At 47.6% G+C, this 21,372-nt stretch overlaps 2 protein-coding genes across 3 annotated transcripts; both read right to left on the bottom strand.

The window, feature by feature from the left end:
• Positions 1-2,254: 2,254 nt before the first annotated feature.
• LOC134636816 (GTPase IMAP family member 8-like) lies at positions 2,255-12,924 on the bottom strand. 2 transcript variants are annotated; one of them, XM_063487030.1, is made up of 4 exons: positions 12,654-12,924; positions 11,746-11,776; positions 3,090-3,193; positions 2,883-2,906 (listed from the first exon to the last, which is right to left on the bottom strand). In XM_063487030.1, exons 1-4 carry the CDS (start codon positions 12,776-12,778, stop codon positions 2,891-2,893), a joined length of 276 nt encoding a protein of 91 aa, XP_063343100.1. In that variant the 5' UTR covers positions 12,779-12,924; the 3' UTR covers positions 2,883-2,890. The 2 variants fall into 2 exon arrangements, with proteins under 2 accessions (XP_063343098.1, XP_063343100.1); XM_063487028.1 differs by lacking the exon at positions 11,746-11,776 and having other exon boundaries at positions 2,255-2,906; positions 12,654-12,907.
• A 2,175-nt stretch (positions 12,925-15,099) lies between these two features.
• Positions 15,100-21,050, bottom strand: cnih4 (cornichon family member 4). Its single transcript, XM_063487798.1, has 5 exons — positions 20,924-21,050; positions 19,105-19,173; positions 18,805-18,917; positions 17,313-17,453; positions 15,100-17,233 (listed from the first exon to the last, which is right to left on the bottom strand). The coding sequence occupies exons 1-5, from the start codon at positions 20,990-20,992 to the stop codon at positions 17,206-17,208; spliced, it is 420 nt and encodes a 139-aa protein (XP_063343868.1). The 5' UTR covers positions 20,993-21,050; the 3' UTR covers positions 15,100-17,205.
• Between the last annotated feature and the right edge of the window lie 322 nt (positions 21,051-21,372).

Below are 21,372 nucleotides of genomic sequence, written 5' to 3' on the forward strand. Positions count from 1 at the left end.
CACAACCCCCCCCCCCCTAAAAAAAAAAAGAACCAACCCAATATCACTCCCGGCCTAATGTTACTTGTTGTACTAGTCAGCATTGCACTTTGTGATATTTCACTACCCTGCATATATAAAGATTGCATACAATTTCACCTTGCTTAATTTGTTTTTGTTATATTTTTTTTTATTCAGCGTATGAGACTCAATTTCAGACCCTCTCCATGAGACCTGCGCCTGTGTTGATGAGCTTGTGTTGATGAGCCTGTGTTCATGAGCCTGTGTTCATGCTTATCACACATCTGTCCTCCACAAGCCAGGGAGTTTCGCGTAATACAAGCGCTATCCTCTCACGTCGCCTTCTCCACTGGGTCGTATTTCACAGGCCGCGCATCAGGGTTGGCTCCCGCGCCCCGTACACCCACGTTTCCTTCCCCGGATGCCACTCCCGTTTCAATTTTTCTCCTAGTTTCGGGCAGGCTCTATGGCGTTCGTCCATGGGAGGCCGCTGTTAACCCTCATGCTCCCCTTCGGGGCAGCCCCAGACCCCGGGGGTCCCAGAGTACCCCACCCTCAGTAGAGACCGGTGAATGAAAATGTTAACCCTCGTGCTCCCCTTCGGGGCAGCCCCAGACCCCGGGGGTCCCAGAGTACCCCACCCTCAGTAGAGACCGGTGTATGAAAATGTAAAAAAAAAAACAGAACGATCATTTGGGGTCGAAGAGTGCCCCAGAGCGATTCTAATGGGTTCGTCAGGGGATCGGGAAAGAAAACGTAGCACTTGGGGACCACGCACAGAAGATGCTGCGGCACCATGGGGGTCATTGATACCCCAGTACATGAAAATGAAGCATAATCACAATAATAATAATAATAATAATAATAATAATAATAATAATAATAATGAAAATAATAATAATAATCACAATAATAATAATAATAATAATAATAATAATAATAATAATAATAATAATGAGAAGAAGAAGAAGAAGAATACAACACACAGACGCTTCTGAGTTTTATTTTATTTTATTTGAAATTACACTCACGATACAACTGAGGCAATCTGGAAGGCAAAATAAAAGTCAACAACGGGGTTGAATCAGCCTTTCAAGACAAACGAATCTCAGTAGATATGTCAAGAACAGGTTTACATGAAAAAAAAAGAAGGTTTACATTAAAAAAATATCAACAAACTGTCCGTGTTTCAGGCGCTCGGTGCTGTACAGCGCCTCCTGTGGACGAACGTCATAGAGCCTGCCCGAAACTAGGAGAAAAATTGAAATGGGAGTGGCAGCCACAGAGGGAAATGACGACCTATCCAGGCATACCATTTTAGGGACATGCGCAATGGGGGGGGTGCGTTTTTAAAACGCCCCCCCCTCCCCCCCGGGGCTTTATTTTTGATTACAATATCAACAAACTGTCCGTGTTTCAGGCGCTCGGTGCTGTACAGCGCCTCCGGTGGCTGTGAATACATGATAAAAATATCACCGTAGGATGCGTGCATTGAAAGAATCAGCCTTTCGTTACAAACGAATCTCAGTAATCTCCTTTGTAACACTCTGTGACCAGTCGCAGCTGGCCGATTTTCACCACATCCTCTCCCACCAGTTTGTCGTAGGCCTCGGTGATGGCGTCGAAGATTTTCCTCGCCGATTTCAGCTCATGCAACAGCGTCTCCGCCACGGTGCCGACCTTGACGTCGTCCGCTTCAATGTTGCGGGCGATCAGGAGACGTTGAATGGAAGGAATGAAACGAGGCGTGAGGAGTCTTTTCCTGATGCTGTAATAATGTTCGGCGTAAAAGTCATCCTCCAAGACTCGCAGACACTCGTGTTGTCTCTGGCTGGGGTGATTGATCTTGCACCCGTTGCACGCGTCGGTGCGGTACTCGTTGATCACTATGTCGAGTAGGTGATACACCGCAGTTTTCACGGTATCGACGAGTAAAGAAGACGCCCAACCGTCAAGCTCGGCGTCTTGCCGCTCGCCCGCCGCTGCATCACACTCCGCGTCGGACAGTATCTCCCCCTCTTCCGAGGAACTGTCAGCTGAGCTGTCCGAGGAACGGTCCTCCTCGTCGCGACGCAGGGGTGCAGAGTCCATCTCTTTCTTTTTATCTCCCTCGGTATTGAGCGAGGAAGACGGTTTTGACAAAAAAAAAGTTTCCGAACGAACGAGACAATCGCCTTCTTTTGAAAATATTAGAAAGGGGGGCTTATTTTTTTGTCGTTGTTTATAGCCACTTCATAGAACAGCTACAGCATAGGCAAACATTCAGCGAGTAAGTAAGTAAGTAAGTAAGTAAGTAAGTAAGTAAGTACATAGACTGCATTAGAACTAGAAATCCGAGAAAACAAGTGAAATGAAACTCAGCCTTCGTAGTGTAACAAGGAGAAACGGGGTGGGTTTAGCCAAGCGAACATTGCCAGTGTACAATTTTACTGAGAATATCCAAGGGCTCCACTGAGCCCCATGAGAACATAAGATGTAAAGTACGCTCCTGCGCCAAATAATCCCAGGGAAGCGAGGCCGAAGAATTTACACCGCTCCTTCAATTCGATCCTCTCCTCTTCTTCCCTTTTTCTTTGCTCTTCCTCCTTTCTCCTCTTCAGCCTTTCTCTTTCGAGTTTCTTCTGGGCCGCCTTATACATCTCGTTGGTGTAGTGGTTTCCTCCATTGAAATCCACCATCATTTCATCTATTTCATCCAGAAGACAGCCCCGGAGTGTCGATCGCAGCGATTGTTCTTATGTCTTCGCCCTCTGCCTCTTTTCTGAGACAGCCGTCGGTGACAGACTCGGGCGAAACGTCCTCTTTGAAAGCGTACGCATCCCCCAGGATGGTGTTTCCGGACGCACTCTTTCTCGAGCCTGTTTTACCGACCAGAAGGAGTCTCAGTTCTTCACGGGTCGCAGAGCCTGCGGGGTTGGGGAAACGATGGTTACATTTGAATCATTCTAGAAAAAAACAAAACAAAACATGAAACACTACGTTACACTAGGCTATTCTTTTGTTATCTTTGTATCGATGTTGACAGCAAGCAGTTTGTCTACATAAAGCGAGTACCACAAGCAGCACACAACCCTGGGATTGCACTTTACCTTTGTATCGATGATGACAGCGAGCAGTTTGCCCACGTAACGCGAGTAGCACAAGCAGCACACGTCCCTGAATCCGGCCTTTGGTCGCCAACATTTTCAGTAAGCTAAGAAAAGGAGAAAGGAAAAAGAGGTGAAATTAAGGCACATTCAGGGAAAGTCTTTCAGATCAGATTACCAAGTTAAACCACACTGAAAATACGCGTTGAATAAACCATGACCCCAAACTGGTCGGTTGTCCCACGTGTTTCCCCGTAGCTGCTCCGGGCGCGCACACAATGAGCCCTGGTTTCGCGACGCGGGCGTAGCAACAACCTCCTTCTCCTCCTCACTGCCTCGTGTGTGTGTGTGTGTGTGTGTGTGTGTGTGTGTGTGTGTGTGTGTGTGTGTGTGTGTGTGTGTAGGAGGTTCTGGGTTCCTCAAAGACGGTGGTGTTCGCGAAACCCACCCTCCCCAAAGCTAAGGGCTCGCCAGCTAGGCCCGTGAGAGCGAGGGTCCGAGGTCCAAACGGAAGGCTGTGTTCGCGTAACCCGCCCTCCGTAGACCTAAGCGTACGCTACCGAGGCACTTGAGAACGATGTAGAGGGAGCAAGGATGAGGAGGAGGCAAGGAGTGTCTGAAGTCCAAACGGAGGGCGGTGTTCGCGTAGTAGGCAGGCCACAGAGCTGCTCTTTCACTAGCGAGGCGCTTGAGAAAGATGTAGAGGGAGCAAGGATGAGGAGGAGGCAAGGAGTGTCTGAAGTCCAAACGGAGGGCGGTGTTCGCGTAGTAGGCAGGCCACAGAGCTGTTCTTTCACTAGCGAGGCGCTTGAGAAAGATGTGGAGGGAGTAAGGAGTACGAGGAGCAACGGAGAGCCCGAGGTCCAACTGGAGGGCAGTGTTCGCGTAATAGGAAGGCCAAACAGCTTCTCTTTCACTAGCGAGGCGCTTGAGAACGATGTAGAGGGAGCAAGGAGGACGAGGAGCAACGGAGAGCCCGAGGTCCAACTGGAGGGCGGTGTTGGCGTAATAGGAAGGCCAAACAGCTTCTCTTTCACTAGCGAGGCGCTTGAGAACGAAGGAGAAGGAGCAAGGAGGACGAGGAGCAACGGAGAGCCCGAGGTCCTCACTCAGGCCCATTTACGCGTAACCCAAGGCCCATCCGGCAAAGCGCTCACCTGCGAGGAGCAGGAGAATGGAGCAGAAGGAGGTCGCAGGACTAGGAGGCAAAGAGAGTCCGAGGTCCTCACTTAGGCCGGTTTACGCGAACACTGCCGAGAAGGAGACGACGATGATGATGATGATGATGATGATGATGATGATGATGACGATCTAAAGTTGAGAGTTGTTTCCTCCGGCGGTTCGGGGTCCCTCCGGACCCCAGTGTTTGCCATCGTAACTTACGAATGGTGGTTCGGGGTCCCTCCAGACCCCAGTGTTTGCCATTGTAACTCACGAATGTGTATTGGGGTTGTGAAATACCCCATCGTGGGTACGCTTTGACCCCATAGTAATCGTGGAGTAGAGAACATCCCTGCTCCTCTCGAAGGCCGGTTTACGCGTAACCCGAGGCCCATCACGGTAAGCGCTCGCCTGTGAGGAGCAGGAGAACGGAACAGAAGGAGGTCGCAGGACTAGGAGGCAAAGAGAGTCCGAGGTCCTCACTTAGGCCGGTTTACGCGAACACTGCTGAGAAGGAGACCATGATGATGATGATGATGATGATGATGATGATGTGAAGTTGAGAGTTGTTTCCTCCGGCGGTTCGGGGTCCCTCCGGACCCCAGTGTTTGCCATCGTAACTTACGAATGGCGGTTCGGGGTCTCTCCAGACCCCAGTGTTTGCCATCGTAACTCACGAATGTGTATTGGGGTTGCGAAATACCCCATCGTGGGTACGCTTTGACCCCATAGTAATCGTGGAGTAGAAAACATCCCTGCTCCTCTCGAAGGCCGGTTTACGCGTAACCCGAGGCCCATCCGGCTAAACGCTCCCCTGTGAGGAGCAGGAGAACGGAACAGAAGGAGGAAGGAGGACTTGGAGGCAAGGAGAGTCCGAGGTCCTCACTTAGGGACGTTTACGCGAACACTGCCAAGAAAGAGACGACGATGACGATGATGATGATGATGATGATGATGATGATGATGATGTGAAGTTGAGAGTTGTTTCCTCCGGCGGTTCGGGGTCCCTCCAGACCCCAGTGTTTGCCATCGTAACTTACGAATGTACATTGGGGTTGCGAAATACCCCATCGTGATTACTAAGGGGTCACACAGTACCCACGGAACACAGAGCGCCCGAGGTCCCCACTTAGGCCGGTTTACACGTAACTCGGGGCCCATCCGGCAAAGCGCTCACCTGCGAGGCGCAAGACAACGGACCAGAAGGAGGAAAGAGGACAGGGAGTAACGTGTAACCCGGGGCCCATCCGGCTAAGAGCTCGCCTTCGAGGAGCAGGAGAACAGAGCAGCAGGAGGTAGGAGGATAAGGATGCAGGGGGAGTCCGAGGTCCTCATGGAAGCCGGTTTACGCGAATACTGCCCTCTGCAAAGCTAAGCGTCCGACAGCGAGGCGCAGGAGAACCGAGGAGAAGGAGAAAGGAGGATGCTGATGCAGGCAGAGTCCGAGGTCCTCGCTTAGGTCGGTTTACGCGAACACAACCGAGAAGGAGAAGAAGATGATGATGATGACGATGATGTGAAGTTGAGAGTTGTTTGCCCCGGCGGTTCGGGGTCCCTCCAGACCCCAGTGTTTGCCATCGTAACTTACGAATGTGCGTTGGGGTGGCGAAACACCCCCCATTGTGGCTACTAAGGGGTCGGCAAATACCCCCGAGGTGATGAGACAGCGGTAACGAAATACCCCCCCCCCCATTGTGGCTACTAAGGGGTCGGCAAATACCCCCGAGGTGATGAGACAGGGGTAACGAAATACCCCGTTGCGAGCAACGCGGGGTAGCGAAATACCCCACCACAACATCGGTAAAGGTAGCGAAATACGAGTTACTAAGCGTGTCGGGGTTGCGGACAAATTGCCAGCCAGAAAGACAGAAAGAGTGCACACCACTGACAAGGACATGTCCCGCACCAGGCCGTGGGTGGCGAGGAGGGATCGAGGCGTAGCAGCATCAACGGCATCAACATCTGCGTCAGCGTCGCAAACCTCTTGGGGAAACCGCGGCTCCTTCAGCGGAAGAAACTTAGGCACATCGTGCACTGCTGCTGCTGCTGCTGCTGCTGCTGCTGCTCCTGCTACTCTATTACGACCCGCTACATTTCATTATCAAGGCCTAGCCAGCAAAGACGCAGAAGACAACACGGTCGGCGGTGGTCACATAATAGACAGGTCCGAACACGAAACCTTCTCCAGAAAGACAGAAGAAGAAGAAGAAGAAGAAGAAGAAGAATTAGAAGAAGTCAGTGTCCATCTAACTGACGAGTTTGAACATGACAAGAAAATTGCCTTTGTTTGGGCCGAGGCGCAAGCATCCGGCTTTGAAATCTCATCGCAACATTACCAGGGTGACGACTCGGAAGATGACTCGGAAGATGACTCGGAAGATGACTCGGAAAAAGAGTCGCAAGATGACAACGAGCACTCTGAGGCCGAGCTTCGCGACGAGGATGCTATGGGGGGCACTGAGGATGGCGGTGATGATGGTCGCGATGATAATTACAGTGAAGACGACGACGTAGATTACGACGAAGCTGTAGGCGATTGCCACAAAGGTGGCGGCGATGACGATTATCACGAAGATGGTAGCGACGAAGACGACACCGACGACTACGATGGAGAAGAAGAAGAAGAAGAAGAAGAAGAGGACGAGCAATCGTCGCAGTCGATTTATCCCAAACCCCGCGACCTAGAGCAGCGAGGAGGCCCCACCGAAGAGGCTCTAGCCACAGTCCGAGATGAGGCGTCCTCGTTCATGGCGTACTTTCCGCCCGAGATAGAGGACGCCGTGGTCGCGATGACCAACCTGGAAGCGTCCAGGCGCCGCACCGCCATCGACGGTTGGAAGCCCATGGGCCGCGCCGAGTTCCGAGCCTACGTGGGGCTGCTGATACTCGCCGGCGTGTACAGGTCGCGAGGCGAGGCCTGCGAGAGCCTGTGGGACGCAGAGAGCGGCAGGTCTGTGTTCAGAGCCACGATGCCGCTCAAGACCTTCCGGGCTTACTCGAGCGCCCTGCGGTTCGACGACCGAGAGACCAGAGAGGCCAGGCGTCGCAACGACCGCGGTCAATACGACAAGCTGGCCCCGGTCAGAGCGGTGTGGGATGAGTGGTGCGGGCGCTTGCCTCTCATGTACCGACCGGGACCCGAGGTCACCGTGGACGAGAGACTGGTGCCGTTTAGAGGTTTGTGTGATGATGATGATGATGATGATGATGATGGGACGTATGGGATGGATAGTCGGTTTTCCTCACTGTATTTTTTTTTGTACTTTTTGTATTTTTTTTGGGGGGGGGGCTTTTATTTGGTTTTTCTCCCTGTGTGCTTGTGAAACTGAGATACGTTCTGAACTCTTTCACTCGCTTGGTGCATGTGTGTCCGACTGTCTCTCTGTGGTGATTGTGATGATATTGGCATGTATGGGACGGATATTAGGCTTTCCTCAATTCCTCAATGTATATTTTTTGTGTACTTTTGTGTGGATTTCTGCCTGCGTGTTTGTGAAACTGGGACAGCTTCTGAACTCTCTCTTGGTTTCTTGTCGTATCACCCACAGGAAGGTGTCCGTTCAGGCAGTACATGCCCAGCAAACCGGCCAGGTACGGGATCAAGATATGGGTCGCGTGCGACGCCCAGTCCAGCTACGCGTGGAAAATGCAGGTGTACGCCGGCAAGCCCGACAAGCTCGGTCCTCCCGAAAAGAACCTGGCCGCCCGAGTGGTCATGGACCTCACCGAGGGACTGGCGCCTGGACGCAACGTCACCTGCGACAACTTCTTCACGTCGCGCGAGCTCGCGACGAGGCTTTTTCGCGAAAGAGGCCACACATTGCTGGGCACCCTCCGAGCCAACAGGCCTGAGATCCCCAGAGAGCTGCGCTGCGTCAAGGGCAGGGCCGTCGGCTCCACCCAGGCCGCGGTGCTCCGCGGCGGCCCGGACGGCTGGTCACCCAACGCGGTCGTCCTGTCCTATGTGGCGAAAAAGAACAAGAACGTGCTACTCCTCACCACCTCTCCGCGCTACGTCGGGCCCTCCGGGTCGCCGCTGGAGCCGAGCAGCAACCCCGACGGCGGCGGGGGCGGCTCTGCGAAACCCTCAATGGTGCTGCATTACAATCGCACCAAGGGAGGCGTCGACAACCTAGACAAGGTTGTGGGGACCTACAGCTGCAGGAGAAAGACTTCTAGGTGGCCCGTGGCCCTTTTCCACAACATGGTGGACGTGGCGGCCTACAACGCGTTCGTCCTCTGGAGGGAGATCCACCCGGACTGGATGTCGGGCAAACTCAACAAACGAAGGCTGTTCCTTGAGCGTCTGGGCAAAGCGCTCGTTCTCCCGACGCTCGAGGCCAGGGGACGACGAGGAACGCGAGGAGGAAGGCGAGAAGGAGAAGGAGAAGGAGAAGGAGAAGCCGTCTCCACTCCTGATTCCCGCCGCGACGAACCGCGGGAAACCCCGGTCAAGAGGCAGAGGTGCCGCGTCTGTCCCAGGAGCAAGGACGTCAAGACCAAGATCGTTTGCTTCGCCTGCCACGTGCATGTGTGCTCGAGGTGCGCGCTCACGTACTGCCCCAACTGCGCCGCGGCCCGCTGTCCGGTTTCGCGACGAGACCCCTCCGACGACGACGAGCGCCGGGGCCCACCTGTGTCTGCTTGACCCCTCTTCCTTTCTCTCTCTCCCTCTCCACCTCCGAAGATGGTCGAGAAAAGCTACCTATTGACACACCAACTACTCGTAGGCCGAGCGCGTCTGCGTCGACGACTCGGGACATTCACGAGCTCCTTCTCCAAAGCTCACGTCACTGGGAATGGACACGTACGGTCGTGACAGCAGCAACGACGGCGAGAACGGCGACGAGGGGATCCCGGTCTCTGAATCGGACCGAATCGGACCGATTGGAGAGCGCGAACCGGGGGAGGAGCGATCGTCGCGGAAACCGAACGAGCGTCCCCGTGTGCTTCAGGGATCACCCGCCAGTCGCTACTGGGACAAACACAAAAGAAACGCACCGGTTCAAGCCGTGGCTCCGTTCGACGGGACGTGCGCGTGTTCCGTTTGCAGAGTCGAGAAAACCCGGCGCGCTTCAAACGCCACCCCAGAAACAGCGAGAGACGTCTTCCGACACTATGCGTGGATTTTCGATCCGCCGCAACCGCGCGGCCGCCGTCGCAATCGATGGAGGGTTACAGCCGTTTAGGTGTCTTTGTCTGATGCTGCGACGGGACCCGCTTTAACCGGGGGTCCGCCTGACCCCCACCTCCCCCACCCCAAGCTGCCTCCGCAGCCCTTTGTTCCGTTTCGTGACGAGATCTGGTTCCGCGCTACCGGGGTCCGCGTGACCCCCTCACACGCACACACCTCTCTCCCTCAACCCCCCCTCACCGAGCCTCCGCGCAAGATCCAGCTGCACCACGAGCTGGGGGTCCGCGTGACCCCGCTCCCCGAGCGTTTTCTTTTTTTTTTCTTTTGGTCCAGGCCCAGGGCTGCACAAGGGTTAAGCATGAACCGCCCTTTTGAAGGTCATGCCACAGCACCTTTGGATCAGGACTTTGACCAGGCCACTCCAAAGTCTTCATTTCAATTTTTTAAGCTATTCAGAGGTGGACAAATGCTGTGGTAGTTTTATGTCAGATGTAATGATACACACACCCTCCAAAAACTTCAACTTTTGTCTTATCATTTTCAGTGTTTTCCCAAATGTTTTCTGGCAAATGTGAGACGAGTCTTTATGTTCCTTTTGCCCAGCAGTGGCTCTCTCCCTTATGCAGGTCATTTTTGCCCAGTCTCTTTTTATGGTGGAGTCGTGAACTTTGACCTTATCTGAGGCAAGTGAGGCCTGCACTTCTTTGGATGATGTTCTGGGGTCTTTTGTGACCTCTTGCATGAGTCGTCGGCCGGCTGGACACCCCTGGTTCACCACAGTGAATGCCACAGATCACGGCTCTCGCTGTGGTTCGCTGGAGTCCCACAGCTTTAGAAATGGCTTCCTAACCTTTTCTAGAGTGAGAGATCTCATTTCCTTTGTTTCTCATTTGTTCCTGAATTTCCTTGGATTGCAGCATGATGTCTGGCTTTTGAGGATCTTTTTCTCTGCTCTTTGTCAGGCAGGTCCTATTTAAGTGATTCTTGACTGAGGACAGGTGTGGCAGTCATCAGGCTTGGGTCTGGCCAGAGAAGTTAAACTCATCTTTTTAAAGATGTGATAAACTGCAGTTAATTTATCTAATGATGGGTATCACATTTTCCTGCAGGGCCATGCAGGCTTGGATTTTTGTTCCCATTAATAATAAACACCTTAATTCAGAAACTGCATTTTACGTTTACTTCTATTATCTTTGTCCAATATTTAAATTTGTTCGATGATCCGAAATGTTTAAGTGTGACAAACATACAGAAAAATAGGAAATCAGGAAGGGGGCAAACACTTTTTCTCCATCGTGTGAGCTCATCCTCTACAGTGTTTAGTAAATGAACGTGGCTCTACCACATCGGGGCGTGGCACAAAGATTTATACCTACATATTTAATGGTAAATGGTAAATGGCCTGTATTTATATAGCGCTTTACTAGTCCCTAAGGACCCCAAAGCGCTTTACATATCCAGTCATCCACCCATTCACACACTGGTGATGGCAAGCTACGTTGTAGCCACAGCCACCCTGGGGCGCACTGACAGATGTCACCTGACTGTAGTGGAGTGGTGGTTTTGAAACTTATCTTTAAGTGTGATCCTCTTTAGGAGCGAGGTTTGTGAGTTCCTGAGAAACAGTGATACATCATCAGCATATGGGCTTATCTTATGGTCTGTATTTTCAGTTTGAACTCCTTGGATATCTATATTTTCAGACTGCTGCTGGTGGCTTGATAAAAATAACAAAAGTGAGTGGACAGCCCTGTCTGGATACCCTCTGCATCCTGTGAAGATCATTTGGCACAAATACAGATCCATAATGTAGCGATTCTCAGTCTGTAACAGTGTTGGTCACAGTGAAACTTATTTTTCTGTTAATTAAAATGGCTACGCCTCTTTGTTTTGAGTTGCAACAGGCTGAGAATGTGTGAAGGAGCTGTGGCGTGTGCACATGTTTCAGACATGTGAGTCTCCTGTAGTGAGACAACAGCAGTCATTTACCTGGAATCATCTCCACGTACAACCCATGTTGAAAAACCTCATTGTGGTCACGTGTAAACTAACTGGTGCAGTGCTGAATGTTCGCTAAAGGTCGTCACCTTTTACATCATATATATCAATACATCAATGCACATCACATATATATGATGTAAAAGGTGACGAGGGGAATAAGGCACTGCAACCTTCCAAGAACCGTTCTGAGTGACCAAAAATTTACAAGAAAAACAAGAAAAAGGGAGAAAAGTTACTGTATCATTTTTATATTTATTTTTTATATTTATTTTATATATATTTGATATTTATATAAAAATAAAGTTGAGTAGTAGAACATCCATTATGCACAAAATTACTTACGCCGTATTTAAAAGTACTTACAGTACAATTTGTCTTCTTTCCTGAGAAATACCTGAAAGTAAGACAAGTTTAAGTGACCCCATAAAATATTGTTTGTGCTACCAGCAATCACAGAAATGCATATTTAAAGATGACCGCGTTCACTTCCTGGTTTGTCAGGAGCGGCTCCTGAATCTGTTTGACTGACAGCAGTTAAACTGTCATGAGCTGTGTGGCAGGCAGGGGTAGGACCCAACTGCAGGACTCAGAGACTCAAAGCAGAAGCTTTATTTGCTGTGAAAGATTAACTAAAAACAAAGTACATGAATACTAAAACAAAGAAACGGCAGGTTAACTAGAAATAAGGGTCTTGAACTCGGGATACATGACAAGAACCAGCTGCTAACGTGGAAACGACAATGAACGTATTGAGAGTGAAGACTTGAATACATGATAACAAGGGGACACAGCTAGGACTAATCAGACCTGACGAGACAGGGAGGAAGCAAAACTAAATATACTGAACAAAATAAAACAGGAAACAATCGACACACACAGACGTGAACTGACTAAACACAGAGAACAGGGGGAGTGAGGAACACAGCAGGAGACAGAACTTAACATGCACGAGAGACATAACAGATGACAGCAGACACTGCACAGAACCACGAACAATACTAAACACAAGGATATAAAACCAGGACACAGACACTGGGTGGACGACCCAGGACCACGACAAATACTACACAAAACAAGAGCACGACCATCGGAACCAAAACCAGGGAGATAAACTAAACCTTAGAAAATTGTTCAAAACATAATCTCAAAAAGACGAAAACATGAACCCTGACATAATCTGAAGTACCGTCCATGTACAGCCACTATCTTACACATTCCCACTGCCCGACACTAGTCATCACACCAAAGAAATCCCCGAGCAGATTACTCACAGGGCTGTGTAAGGCTCGTAGTGAGCCGCACTGTCAATGTCAGGCTTCTTTCTCCAGCAGGCTGCAGTGGAGGTGGTGAACAGCTGCAACTCTAACATCTGTCTCGAGCTCTGCACTTTACCCATCCCAACCACTGTGCTCTCTCCCCCCGCAGCCGATTGGCTCTTCCAGCCTTCTTGTCAGGTACTCAGTCGTGTTAATGAGCCAATCTGAGGTTCGGGAAACAATGTTGACATGACAAAAGCTAACAGTTAAACATTTACACAACAAACTAAAAATCTAAAACAAATAAAACCAAACCCATGTAAATGCACCACAATAAGAAAAACATGCACATCACAGCAACATGAAGATTCTGCCTGATGACACCCTGTCATTGCTTTCTTCAGCTTAAAGCACGAAGTATTCACAACAATGCATGGAAGAACAAGCTGCAATAATATATAAATAATAATAAAGATTTAGATCATATTTGAATGATTGTAAAGCATTTGTATTAATAAAGGTTTAAATCTTAATTAAGATTTAAACCTTTATTAATACACACAAATACACAATAGTGTGAATACTGTTTCAGCATTCTACTACTAATAATAATAAGTGCTGTTCATGTGCAGGAAATAATCACTCTGCTGATTTACAACTCTTTAAGGAGAAAATCAGTCCTGAGAAATCTACATGTAGTTGTTGACTGTTGGAAAAATTGTGTACATTTTGTGTATATTTCGAGTGACGCAACACCAAATAGAAACATTACCATACTTGTGATTTGTAATGATTGCATATGACATTCCTTCAAGCATGAGGATCAATGATGCTACATGCTTGTGAGACAGTAACTCATATCATAGGGCTTATTTGCAACACAGTAATATGCATAAATAAGATATGCTCTTCAGCAAGGTTAGACTGGTGGCCCACCATGATTGTATTAAAAAAAATCCACCCCTGTGGCCGGTCTATATCCTTCAAGCTCGGGTCCTCTACCAGAGGCCTGGGAGCTTGAGGGTCCTGCAGTGTCTTAGCTGTTCCTAGGACTGCGCTCTTCTGGACAGAGATCTCCGATGTTGTTCCCGGGATCTGCTGGAGCCACTTGCCCAGGTTAGGGGATACTGCTCTGAGTGCTCCGATTACCTCGGGGACCACCGTTACCTTCACCCTCCACATGTTCTCGTGCTCGTTCTTCATGATGTTGCTATCACTCAGTATCGCTACGTCTATCACTACAGCTGTCTTCTTCTGCTTGTCCACAACTGCTGTCCTTCTGCCTGCACTTCTCCACAGCTGCAGCTACCAACAGCAGCCTCCTGTGGCTGTGAGCTTGTTCTGTTATTGGCAGCAGCAGCAGCTAACATGCTGGTTCATTTGGTACACTTTGCTATATCAATTTTTACTTTGTTTTTCTCTCTTAGCTTTTCGTCACTTCTTCCACACCAAACTGTGCAGGCTGTGTTTTTTTCAGTAAACAATAAAATACCAAAAATGCAGTCAAAAAATATGTGATTTCATAGTTTTATATTATAATTAAGTGGCTACACAGATTAATCTGAGAAGGTGAGCCCCAACCATATAATCTTATGAGGTTCTTGATACAGTCATCCTTTTATTTGTTAGATCTTGATGAACACTCTCTAGTTCAGGGGTAACCAACTCCAGGCCTCGAGGGCCGGTGTCCTGCAGGTTTTAGATGTGTCCTTGATCCATCACAGCTGATTTAAATGGCTAAATGACCTCCTCAACATGTCTTGAAGTTCTCCAGAGGCCTGGGAATGAGCTCATCATGTGATTCAGGTGTGTTGACCCAGGGTGAGATCTAAAATCTGCAGGACACCGGCCCTCGAGGCCTGGAGTTCGACACCCCTGGTCAAATTTTTATGCACAAGTTTTTCCTTGCTGTTGTCGTACTGAAAGAGATTACATTTGCCTCTCATTACATCTGAGAGAGGCAGTAGATTGTTTACTAGTCCTTTTACTAGTAAACAATCTTAAACTTTTAATCAAAACTATAAAAATTTAAAATATAATCAAATAATGATTGGACGGTCCATGGAGAACAAAAGGAGAGAGAAGGCATAAAAAATACTTTTTCAAAAACTCTGTGCAAACAGAATAAGTTCTTCCTTTCATCTCCTGATGAAATACATTTTTAAAAAGCTGGTATACAACAGTACAACAGAGTATTAAGAAAAAATATGTTATTGATCATTTTGAGAAAAAAGCTGAAATGTGCAGACTGAAGCTGTTTAGAGACAAACGGCCAGTTTCTGCACCTGAGTAAGTGAAACTGCACCTCAGAATCAGCTTTAGTGAGGAGATCGTTTCTCTCACACTGTGGTGATGAGGAGGATGCTGAAAAGAAGAAATCTGCACGTTTCAGCTTTTTACTCAAAATGATTCTTTTCAATTACATGTACAGAGGCCTATTCATCACAGGAATGCCAGGAAGTGTAATGGAATGAAAATTTATTCAGTTTCCTGTTCTTGGTTTCTTACTAACACTGCAGACACAGAGGAAGATGACAGATTGTCATTCAGAGTGGAGCAGCACATGACTGCAACAGGCGACCATGTTGGCTTTGTAAGGAACAGAGAGTGTGTGAGTGTGTGTGTGTGTGTGTTGTCTGGTTGGTCCTGTATGCAGAATAAGTCTCACAACTGGATTAGTTATCCAACCTCAACTACACCTCAGTGCAATCAGACACCTGAGGTCAACGTTGGAAAACTGTTAGTAAATCTGTTTGTTGGAAAGTGTCGAAATCAAGGAGCAGCAGGGTCACAAACCAACCAGCAGGTGAGTGCACATATGCAAACTACACAATAAAATACACAATGTCAGTCACATGGAGTGGGCCACTTTCATTGATCTCTATTGGTGTAGACAATAAGAGAAACTCTGAGTTACAAAATACTGACAAAAACAGACTAATGAGCCAGTTTCAAACCTCTGAATCTGACTGAGAGTTTTGGATATTTATTGGATTGATTTGAACATAAGTAGTTCAATGTTTACTTTTAAAAATAGGATTATGTTGACACAACAAGAACTTTCAAACATTTACCCGGAGAATAAAACTTTGCCAATCAAAGAATCAGAATGCCGACTGCCTCTTAATTCAGTGCGCTTATGACGCTGCTGAGGATCGACTGCAGCAACAGTATCATAGAAACATCTTATTAGTTGTTTGAGGTCATTAAACCCTGACATGAAGCACAGCATGCACACACCATAAAGGACCACATTAACTGTGAACCTGATTGGATCACCAGCTGGGAAAAAGTCATTACGTGTGGCACAAACAATACAATTTACAGTATGAACTGAAGTGTTATAGTTATTACATGGGTCGCATCACATTGGTGCAAAAGAGCGACCAGCGAGGTGAAAAGAAGTGAGCAGAATGCCCGAGCACACTGCAAGGATCCCTGCCATAACTTCCACACGTACACGGGTATTTTTGAAAACGGAGATTTTCCGTTTTCGTTTCAAAAAATAATCCCGTCCACACGTAAACGCAGAAATGAAGGAAAACGCTGCTAGGAACATGCCAAAGCAACAGGTGGCGATATATTCCTAACCGTGTAGAAATGTTGGCCAATCAGAAGTCTAGAAGCCTCGGTAGGAAATAGTAAACAAAGATGGGGCGTAGAAGCAGAACCGAGTCGTGGAGGGACAGTAACTGTGTGTGTATATGTAAGCATTTAAACACTGCAGAGAGTACAATTAACAGTAACAGTATTGTAGAAATTCATTTCACCAAAATAATAACGTGGCGCACAGTGTGACGTCAAAAAAGGCGCACACCTTTGACGCTGCGTTTTCTCCGTTTTTCTCGCCCACACGTAAATGCAAAAACGGAGTTTTCGAAAATATCCACCCTGGCAGGAGTTTTTCAAAAATCTCCGTTTTCAGTGACCGAAAACGCCGTTTACGTGTGGACGAAAGGTGCAAACGCATCGAAAAATGTGCGTTTTCAAAAATACCCGGGTACGTGTGGACGTAGCCTAAGGCTGCTACAGCTAGATGGATCCTTGCAGAGCCTGCGCTGTTAGCTTGATTTAACTCAGCTTCTCCCAACCTTTCCTCCACTCTGGTAGAAGCTGTTGACCCAAGGTCCTTACAGCAACCTTCAATACTTTGTGTAAAGCACCAGAATAATAATAATAATAATAAGTGCTCATCATGAGGCTGAAAGTAGTTCATTACTAGGAGGGATTGGGCTCATCTTTATTGGTAAAGAAACATACTGCAAATGTCTAACAGCTGTTGAGGTTGTAATGACTTCGTGTTAAACAGAGAGGTTCAAAAATAAATGTGATTGTTTTTCACAGTACAGACGTGCTTTCTGTTGGAGATTATGAAGGTGTATCTCTGAAAGGTTAAATATTAACCATATCGATGTGGCAAAGTCAAACTCTGGAATTCAATACAAAAAATGTAATAGTTGTTCTGAGACATTAAATGCATACAGTACAGGAGCACAGGATGTGAGGGGGACACAGCAAACCCTGCAGTCTGGAATTTGGCAGCTGAAGTCAATGGCCTGCTCCGGGCTCAGTCATTGATCAAAGCCAGGATCATGCTGGAAAACAAGAGTCAGATATGTAAGTGCAAACAGCTAAGACAGCCCTGGACGTGTTAGCAAAGTGTGCTTGTGTCACCTGTACAAATAGATGAAGAAGCAGAGCAGGTGGTAACCCAGTTTAATCATGGCCTCCTTCATGTGAGACTTGAGTAGACCTCGGTTGTGGATCTCAGTCGGGTCAAACACTCCCATGTTTCCCATTGGAACCTTCAAGTACCTGCAGGGTGAAATGGATCAAGATGATACACCCAGCAGACTCTAAGCACCAGTACGACTGTTCCAGCTGATCGTTTGTGACTGAAAGTTTAGTCGCTGGTTAGTACTGTTAAGGTGTCTGCTGGTCCCTACACAGTATAACCCTGCTCTTTGATAGAAAATGAGAAGGAAGAGCTTCTGCCACTCGCTGGATGAAACGATTCATTTGTCACTCTTTGTGTAAAAGTTTGAATAACGGTACAGTACATCCTATCCAAACCTTTATTTTGGTAACCAACTGCCGTTCCTCAGCTTTCTAGATGTACAAAGAAAGTCCACGAGAGTCAGAGCAAAGTGCTCTAATGGTCATTAAGATAAGATTCAACACATTGTATACTGCAGTGCAGTACCTGTAATACCTACAGCGCGCTCTAATCGCTCTAATAGGATATTATGGTCGACAGTATGGAACGCTGCACTGAGGTCTAGCAGGACAAGCACAGAGATGAGTCCACTGTCAGAGGCCATAAGAAGATCATTTGTAACCTTCACTAAAGCTGTTTCTGTGCTGTGATGAGCTCTGAAACCTGACTGAAACTCTTCAAATAAGCCATTCCTCTGCAGATGATCTGTTAGCTGTTTGACAACTACTCTTTCAAGGATGTTTGATATGAAAGGAAGGTTGGAGATTGGCCTATAATTAGCTAAGACTGCTGATCGTACGGCTTGGTGCATCCAGCCTGGCGAGGAACATACCAGTGTCAGACTCCAGCTGGTTGGTCTGGTGACTCAAACAGGCTCTCCTCCACACAGGTCTAATTTATAAAGTGCTTTACAAAACTGAACATTACAGCTAACAGGGGGGTTTTCCTGTTTCAGTGCACATTGCTGTACCTAGGGACAATACAACAGTGATGCCCACAGACTCATTTTTAGTTTTGGTGTCCTTATGTTCCACTCAGCTGTTGTTTTGGTCACTAGTTTGCTAACAAATTAATGTAAGCAGCATTAGCACCAACCAACCAACCTGGTGACATCATGTTCTGTACCGACACTAGATGGCACTAAACATGTTTTAAAGCACTTATTTCTTAAATCCAGCTACACAGACAGTTACATTTCTGTGCGTTTCTGAGCGGGGCTTCATATCAGTCTGTATACATGTAGTGTTTCAGGTCCACTTTAAATATTGGGATTTTTACCTTTTGGTTTTAGAACCCAAGAAGCCTCTTGGATGAGGGCCCGATCATTGCTGCTTTAATTATTTTTCCAACCACGTGACATAAAAGGAACAACTACGAAAGAGAAAGGATCGCCGACATGCACGTGTAGCCGTGCTGGACCTAACTGATGCTGAGACTGGATGGGCATACCTGTAAATGTTCCAGGCTGCTACAGGGAGGTTGAGGAGGAGGATGAACCAGTGCATCGAGACCAGCATGAGCATGGTGGAAAGACACTGGGCAACCATCTCTGGAATTACCCACTAAATATCAAACAAACATCCATCAAACATTTGAATTACAGATTAGAAATCTGAGTGTGAAAATGATCTCTTTACAGTCAGTTACAAAAAGAAAAGAAGCGATGATTATTTCATAAACGATGGAGGGTAAAACATAAACTGCATCATCAACCATATCTATGAAATCAATAAGACAAAGGAGACTTACTTTGTTTAGCTTGGAACAGCAGGCTCTAGCATTGATGTAGTCACATTCTAGATCAGACAAGGTTATAATCTATATTTCAAGTTAAGGTACGATGTGCTGTGAAAAGGATGTTGCATTCAGGACCTCGACTGTGGCTCCTTCGATTATCCTTTAAAATATATACACACACACACACACACACACACACACACATATATATATATATATATATATATATATATACACACACACACACACACATATATACATACATATTAAGGATGTGCTGGACTAGTTGACTGGCCTAATTTTTCGTCCCCGATCGGTCCAGCAACAGACGGTACCACACTTAGAAGTCCTATAATCCAAATGTAAAAACTTTAGTTGATACTTACTGTCAGTAAACTATTGTGTCCTAAACGTTATGCAGCCATCTGCCACCACATGGCGCATCGTTGGTGAGACGCACCATAAATCTGGAACTCATCTTTTGTTAACAATGTTAGAATAAGATCGCCGATACAAGAAGCAGAATTTAGCTTTCTCCAAAAAGGGGCTCTCCCTCAGCATAGGCTGAGGAGTTCAGTCATTCTGGAAGGGTTCAGAGTGGAGTCGCTCCACATCGAGAGGAGCCGGTGTTCTGAGAAACCGTCCTACTTTGGCAAATCGTCCTACCCGTATTATAATTTGACGGTGACTTCTGACTAATCCAACCCCTAACCATAAGAAATATTCACAATGGGTGAAAAAAAAAGATGTAAATTAGGGGGTTGCGTTACGCGCATGCGCAGAAACAACGGGTAGGATTGGTTTGTGAGGTAGGATAGATTCCCAGAACACCGGCTATACGACAGGCTGCCATCTCCTGGGTAAGGTGTTCCGACCAGGCATGTCCTACCCAGAGGAGGCCCCGGTGTAGACCTGGGACATGTTGGAGATGGTACATCTATCAGCTGGCTGGGAACGGCCTAATGTTTCCCCGGATAAACTGGTGGATGTGGCGAGAGGGAGGTCTGGGCTTAGCTGCTGCTGCTCCTGCGACCGGACTTCAGATAAGCGGAAGAAAACGGCCGTACAATTTATTGTCTTTATCGCTTAAGATGTCTTTATTAGTTTCCAACATTTTCTATTAAACAGTTCTCAAATTTAACTTAGTAGTATTTCTTAGTTTGGACTAGTCAGTTATTGTCATTTTTGTTTCTCATTTAGTCGACCAACACAGTAAACACCGGTGGATTCATCGATACAATAGTCGATTAGCTGCTCACACTAAGCGCCACACATTAAACTCCGCATTAACGTGGAGCTCTTAAACAAACTGCCCAGCAGCCCCGTACAAACGTACTAAAACTAGTGAGTTCGTATTTCTCATGTGTTTCAGCAGATGTGTCCTCACAGATCGACATGTAGTCAAACCAGTTCGTGAAGCATGTCACCCAGCGCTGCGTGGGTCACCCAGCGCTGCGTGGGTCACCCAGCGCTGGACGTGGGTCACCCAGCGCTGGACGTGGGTCACCCAGCGCTGCGTGGGTCACCCAGCGCTGGACGTGGGTCACCCAGCGCTGGACCCACGCAGCGCTGCGTGGGACTGAAATATAAAGGCCAGTACAGAGATCTTTGCAGATAGCCGCTCTTCGTGTCTCCTAACTCAAAACACTCTACAAACTTTCATACACTTCTAGCCCGACTATAACGCTCATAACAAGGCGGCTAACAAGCTAGCTGGTTGCTATTAAATTTGTTTTTTTATACAGAGAAGACTTCAGCAAAGCTCTCGGCCAGAAAACCGCTTTGACGCAGACGATTACCATCGTCCGACTCACTGAATCGAAAAGGATACAAAGTAAACGGAGAGGAAAATCAGCGCACAACAATCCACAAGAGACAAAATGAACACTGCCGCTTCCATGTTCCCTTTTCCGCAAGTACAGTTTTTATTTCCGGACAGTTGACTCGTTTGTGCTGCCCGGAGTTGTGACAGTGTTAATGCAGCGCTGCCACCTAGCGGACTGGAGTGGACATGGTTGACTCAAGACAACCATGGATCCAGACAAACTGTAACAGTGGGGTTTTTTTCTGTCAAGACTGACTTAAAATAACGACGTAACATAACATAAAAACCAAAAAAATGAACTTTTAGGCACTCCTGGCTGGCTCTGTGGTAACAAGAGACAGTAAACATCAAATAGCAAAAATATTATAAGGCTGCTTCAGCAGAACAGATGCTCGGCGTGCTGTTGGTTATGGGGAAATGGACAGGGCTGCAGGGGGAATGAGAGAATGCTAAAG

This window comes from Pelmatolapia mariae, linkage group LG10_11 (genome assembly GCF_036321145.2).
Source record: "Pelmatolapia mariae isolate MD_Pm_ZW linkage group LG10_11, Pm_UMD_F_2, whole genome shotgun sequence".
Taxonomy (NCBI): Eukaryota; Metazoa; Chordata; class Actinopteri; order Cichliformes; family Cichlidae; genus Pelmatolapia; species Pelmatolapia mariae.